General features: G+C 31.1%; 1 protein-coding gene across 2 annotated transcripts; it reads right to left on the bottom strand.

Annotated features, from left to right (window-relative positions):
- Positions 1-2,999: 2,999 nt before the first annotated feature.
- Positions 3,000-4,777, bottom strand: LOC146992866 (uncharacterized). 2 transcript variants are annotated; one of them, XM_085809081.1, is made up of 5 exons: positions 4,031-4,777; positions 3,595-3,954; positions 3,415-3,472; positions 3,227-3,305; positions 3,000-3,126 (listed from the first exon to the last, which is right to left on the bottom strand). In XM_085809081.1, exons 1-2 carry the CDS (start codon positions 4,746-4,748, stop codon positions 3,779-3,781), a joined length of 894 nt encoding a protein of 297 aa, XP_085665207.1. In that variant the 5' UTR covers positions 4,749-4,777; the 3' UTR covers positions 3,000-3,126; positions 3,227-3,305; positions 3,415-3,472; positions 3,595-3,778. The 2 variants fall into 2 exon arrangements, with proteins under 2 accessions (XP_085665207.1, XP_085665206.1); XM_085809080.1 differs by having other exon boundaries at positions 3,085-3,305.
- Positions 4,778-6,081: the final 1,304 nt, after the last annotated feature.

Below are 6,081 nucleotides of genomic sequence, written 5' to 3'. Positions count from 1 at the left end.
GATATATATGGATGAGAAATGAAAAATTAGAACATTTATTAAGCTATTTGTAATATATGCTAAGTTCTTTTTAAGAAACTTATTTTTCAGTATATAGCACTCATTTTTTTTATTTATTAATCAATTTGAACATATATTTTCTATTTTTCCCTGTGTTAGAATTTCAACTTTTTTTTAATTAATCAATTTAAACATACATTTCTTAACTTATTTTTCAATATGCAAGAATTTCAACTCTTTTAATTAATCAATTTAAACACATATTTTTTAACTTTTGTTTCAATATGTAAGAATTTCACCTTTTTTAATTAATCAATTTAAACATACATTTCTTAACTTATGTTTCAATATGCTAGAATTTCATATTTTTTAATTTATCAATGTAAACATATATTGCAAAATGAAGGTACTTACCCCTAGATGATATTGCTTGTACAATCTTTGTCTTCTTAAATTATGTTATTTATATTTATATAAAAATTTCACTTTTTAACAAGAAAATTTTTATCCAGGTTATCACAGTTTCACCTTTTCACAAGAATATTTTTATCCAGGTTCTCACAGTTTCATCTTTTCACAAGAAAATTTTTATCTTGTTTCTCACAGTTTTGCAAGAAAATATGTATCCAGTTTCTCACAGTCAACAAGTTCACAAGTAACTGTGTATATGATAACCAGGGCTGGAAAGGGAGCATATGTCCGTGGGCACATCATCCAAGGGAAGCCAAAATGATGTTACGAATTTTTAGAGTTGAATGTTTTCCATTTTTGGCCAGTAGTCGGGAGGGGCACAAAATCTTCAGTTGTCCCTGGGCGCTGAAAACAGTAACTATGACTCTGCCGATAACTTATAAAATTTCATTTTTTCACAAGAAAAACTGTTATAGATTCATTCCTTGTTAAAATCCAATGCTTCGTTTCACTGAATTCCACTCTTATAGATCGAGGCCTGTTCATCAGATCTGAAAAAGAACAATTTTTACAAGCATTTTGAAATTAGAAATGATTCCATTTCCACATCACCTTAAGACTTACACGTACTTAAAAAAAGAAAAATCTTTTCTTCTGCTTTTTGACTATTCATTTTAATTGAAGCATTACCAAATTTTGTAAATTAGAGTTTTTATAATTATATTTAAATCAGTTATTTATAAAAAATATTTATGCGGGTATTATCATATAATTTCGTTTAAAAAATAGGCACTATCTATTTTCACATTACTTGACGTTACATGCAGGTTAAAGTGATTTTTAATTAAATCTAAATTTGATAAAAAAATTAGAAACAGTAAGAAATGTGATTAATGATATTAGTGAAACAAAATAGTTACAAATAATCCCAATTTTTAAGCTAGTACATGTAAGACTAGGAGATAGGAATCCTGATGCGTTTTTTTTTACGAGGTTTCGCCAGGAGCCATAATCCTCTAATTTTAATGTGCACACATATATTTTATATTACTTACCATTCAGCACCATATTTTGCATTTTTCAGCAGTATTACTTGGCAGTTCACTATTTGGAGTTTTTTGTAGAGAAAATATCCATGTTATATATGTTCAGAATACGAGATAAATAAACAAGATTTTAAATTTCATGATCGTCGAGATTTCCTGTGGTGGCTGCAGTTGCTCAGTTCCTTCGCTTTCAGGTGTGGCCCGCATCAGTCGTTTCAACTCGGATGTGTTTCTTGAAAGAAAAACCTGGCTATACCCACAGGTACTGGGTTTGTCATCCGAGTTGATTTCTCCATCTGCTTCTTCCCTCGTCTAAGTGGCAGCAAAATGTTATTTTTGAAGTCCCTAAACAAAATATCCATATTATGCATATTCAAAATACAAGATAAGTAAACAAGATTTTAAATTTCATGATCGTCGAGATTTCCTGCAGTGGCAGCAGTTGCTCAGTTCCTTCGCTTTCAGGTGTGGCCCACATCAGTCGTTTCAACTCGGATGTGTTTCTTGAAAGAAAAACCTGGCTATACCCCCAGGTACTGGGTTTCTCATCCGAGTTGATTTCTCCATCTGCTTCTTCCCTCGTCTAAGTGGCAGCAAAATGTTATTTTTGAAGTCCCTAAACAAAATATCCATATTATGCATATTCAAAATACAAGATAAGTAAACAAGATTTTAAATTTCATGATCGTCGAGATTTCCTGCAGTGGCAGCAGTTGCTCAGTTCCTTCGCTTTCAGGTGTGGCCCACATCAGTCGTTTCAACTCGGATGTGTTTCTTGAAAGAAAAACCTGGCTATACCCCCAGGCACTGGGTTTGTCATCCGAGTTGATTTCTCCATCTGCTTCTTCCCTCGTCTAAGTGGCAGCAAAATGTTGTTTTTGAAGTCCCTAAACAAAATATCCATATTATGCATATTCATAATACAAGATAACTAAACAAGGTTACGATAATGAAAACATAAGTTAGCGTATATATAAACACTTTTATTAAATGTTTTAATATTTTTCTAAAAGTGTTCTTTCTGTTGTTTAGTTTTAATCTTTTGTTAACTACATACTCTTTTGAACTAGAAAATAATAATTGAACATAGTACAAAAATACACAATTACCACAAAAGGGTGGCAAGTTTAAGAAATTAATAATGTAAGATTGAATCCTTATATTTAAAATAATAAATAAACGGTAAAATTAAAATAATAAACGTAGTATGAAAATACATACTTAAAATAAACAGGCTGGAAACATTAAAAGTAATGAATTCACCTGTATATTTTCTGATTGAAGATTCATTTATCATTTCTGCAATATTCTTTACCTGAAAGGGGTGATAAATTATCCTTAACAATAAAATGTTTTCTGGTAAGAAGTAGGCTGGAAACCTTTAAATTAATCAACTCACCTCTATGTTTGTCAATTTATCTGCCAAAATTAGTTTTCTTCTTTCTTTTATTTATTTTTTTTTGGATTACCTAATTTGCAATAAAGTTTTTTTTACTGAAAAATAAGTAGGTAAACTTATACTAATAATAACTAAATAAATTTTACAGTTGCTTTTACTGAAGGAGTAGTATTAAAATAAAGTGAAGCACTAATTTGAAACATAAGCTGTGAATGGTTAAAATTTTGTCTTACCTCTGTCATAGTATTTCATGACATTTTGGATCTGCAGCTGTGAAAGAAAGTTTATTTTAATGAAGGAATAACAAAATATATAAAGAATAGCTCTCATGTCAAAATAAAAGTTGAGAATAACTGAAATACACATTTACCTCTTTATGTAAAAGATATGCTACATTTTCGCAATATTTCCATCCTTTTGTTTTCTGGGCTCTGTTTTTTGGTTGAATTCTAAATGGAAATAAAAAATAACAATTTCATGTAGTGAAAAACAAAAAGGTATTAAATCAAAATTTGTGGACCATCTGAACATTTACACAAATTATAGTAAACAATTTACTTGTATGCTTTTCTTATCATTTATTCCAGTTTTAAAACTTGGTCTGTGTTCCCTTACTCTGAAAAATAAGCACATAGATTATAATGGTATGCAATTTAATATTTAAATGCAATTTTTGTATGTATATATATGTAAATAAATAAATTATGTCAAAAATAAAGTTATATTTGTTGGTTTTACCCCATTTATCATCATCTTCCTGAATGAATGGTATATCATCATCTTGTCGGGCAGATTTCTTTGGAGGCATCAGGTCCTCAATTCCTTCGCTTTCTGATGTTGGTTCCTCCAACATTTTAAGTTCAAGGCCGACTTTTCCATGGCCTGGATACACAGCTTTAATGTCCTGTAGAAACTGAGCAAGTCATTCTCCATCATAAGTAAAGGGCTTCAAGCGGAATTGCCTGTAATAATGTACAGCCATGTACTGCGTGCAAATATCATCTGTTCTCTTGCTCTTTATAGACCTCTTAAAAAGTTTGTTTTCACCCTCAAGATCATTTATAGTGTTCTGTTTATCATCGGGATCTACGAATACGCCTGTAAATAAAGGATTACTGAATGTTAAGGATGAAAAAAAAAATGTCACTCATTAAAAAAAAAGACACATATTTACCTTTCTTGTGATTGGTAGTTTTATGTGTTGCTGCCGGAAATAAATTTTCTATCCTTTTATATTGTGGAGCAGAGTCAGTGTATATGAAGGTGGTTTCTGGGTGAACATGATGTTTAATGTAAGGCCACAAATGCCTTTTGCTTTTTCCTTTAACCTTGAAAAATAATCCTTCTTTGTCTTCTCGACAGTAGATGCCTAAAACTACGATGGTCATATTTTTGGTTACCCTGCCGCGGTTGTACTTGCGGCGGGTCAAAAATGTTTCATCAATTAATATAGATTTTCCTTTACCAACTAACATTCTGCTATGATGAGAGGCAAAAATTTCGCATACCTCACGACAATATGATAAAAAGTCAACAATAGTCTCATTTGCAATTACTGGTAATTTTTGCTTTTCCCTCCATAGCTTTAGCTGCTGATTTATGTAGCTGAAACTGTGATCTAGAACAAAGCACACAGTTATGACTAAAGCTTCCCTTATTGGGATTTTTGTACCTTCAAAAAATGTGTTTTCAATGGGGTTAATCATGCCAGAGCAGTTGTTGCGATTTCTCAGGCTGCAGACCCAACGCCATCCCAGCTTTGATTCCTTTCTCTTGTTGCTTCTCATCGGTGCCTGGCACTTGGGGCAAGGTGGTGCCTCATCCTCTCTGGGAAGAAGTCCAGCATCGGTGGCAAACTCGAGTGCAGCTGCCTCTGTATTAATTAAATGCATGTCAGTAATTAAACAGAAATATTTCAGTTTTTCATGCAAAGAAGCCATATTCAAAAAAGTCAGTACAGTGACAGAAATAGTTTAATGAAATTTATTGTTAGAAATTTCAGAAACTTGGCAATTATGCAAAAGTCAAAACTATCAGAAATAAAAAAGTTTAATAAAGATGAAAAGTAATTATAAGTTTAATTAAACAATATTAGTTCATTATAGGAAGATAGAGAAGTGAAAAGTTCAAACTAGAAAGTAGTGTTCCACAAAAAAAAAAAAAAAAAAACGAAAATAAAAATAATAGTAATGATATGTATCTATGAAAACAAAGTATTAAAACAAATTTCAAGTGAAAAATAATATTAAAAAATGTAATGGATGAAAATAGATTAAAAGTAAACTTAGCTTTGGCAAAGTCCAAACCACGTAAGTACCAAGGTACTGATTTTTTTCAGTACCTGACAGACAGACAGACAGCTGCACGGGCTTAACCGCGGCAAAATATGATCGCGAAAAATCTTCTTTTTAAAATTTATTTAAAATATTTTCGAAAAAAAAAATATTTTACTTTACAAATAAATGTTTTTCGGTACATATGTTTTTTTAAAACATTTCTAAACAGAGATGCAGAAGAATAATAGGTATTGTTATTTTTGTGTGCAGATATGCGTGCGTGATGAACTAAAAAATGATTTTGAAGGTTTCGTGGCATATTTATCCTCTCAAAAATATGCAACTTGCTCAACTTTTCGATTTTATTAAATTAAATAAGGCCTATCGATTTTTTTTTTTTTTTTAAGCACTAACAATGAAAGCTGTTATGTTCTATTTTTGCGTTTTTATCCCAAAGCGCATTAGCCCAGAAGGGCTATTAATTTCGTTTTCGCATTTTGCGTTGAACTGTTTCTACCGAATATTATCACTGTGTGTTATATTTAAAGATATTTAATAATAAAGAATCAGCATAAATATACGTATGTTTAACGTACATAACATTTATGCAGATACTGTGATAAAACAACGGTACCTACAGCTATGAAATTTTGAATATGTACGTCACCACCCGAATATGGGCATCTGAAAGCTCAAATTTGTAATTTGTTTTATTAACTATTTAACATTTTGTAAAGCATTTATGTGTTTTTGATTAAGAAACTCGACGATTTCTAAGCGAGCAATGGCAACACCGTTCGGCGCAAGACTGTCTATCGGAAATTCTAAAGATATGCTCTTCTTTTAAATGTTTTGTCATATTGCTGCTTAAGAGAGAAGACAGTTGAGATGTACAAAATTTAAAGACCGCATGTCTGTTGATTTTGAAAATTCATTTCCAATGAATTTG

The sequence above is a fragment of the Stegodyphus dumicola genome, chromosome X2 (assembly GCF_044657685.1).
Source record: "Stegodyphus dumicola isolate Sdum_Otavi_A_Nest chromosome X2, ASM4465768v1".
NCBI classification, from domain to species: domain Eukaryota; kingdom Metazoa; phylum Arthropoda; class Arachnida; order Araneae; family Eresidae; genus Stegodyphus; species Stegodyphus dumicola.
The sequence above is the reverse complement of the archived record's forward strand: the minus strand, read 5'-3'. Positions and strand labels throughout refer to the sequence as shown.

What these genes read in the sequence shown, in the direction of transcription:
- LOC146992866 (XM_085809081.1), bottom strand. Translation starts at nt 4,748, where the DNA reads ATGCATTTAATTAATACAGAGGCAGCTGCACTCGAGTTTGCCACCGAT. An exon ending in AACTACCAATCACAAGAAAG is followed by an intron (nt 3,955 to 4,030) that starts GTAAATATGTGT and finishes CTTTATTTACAG; the next exon opens with GCGTATTCGTAGATCCCGAT.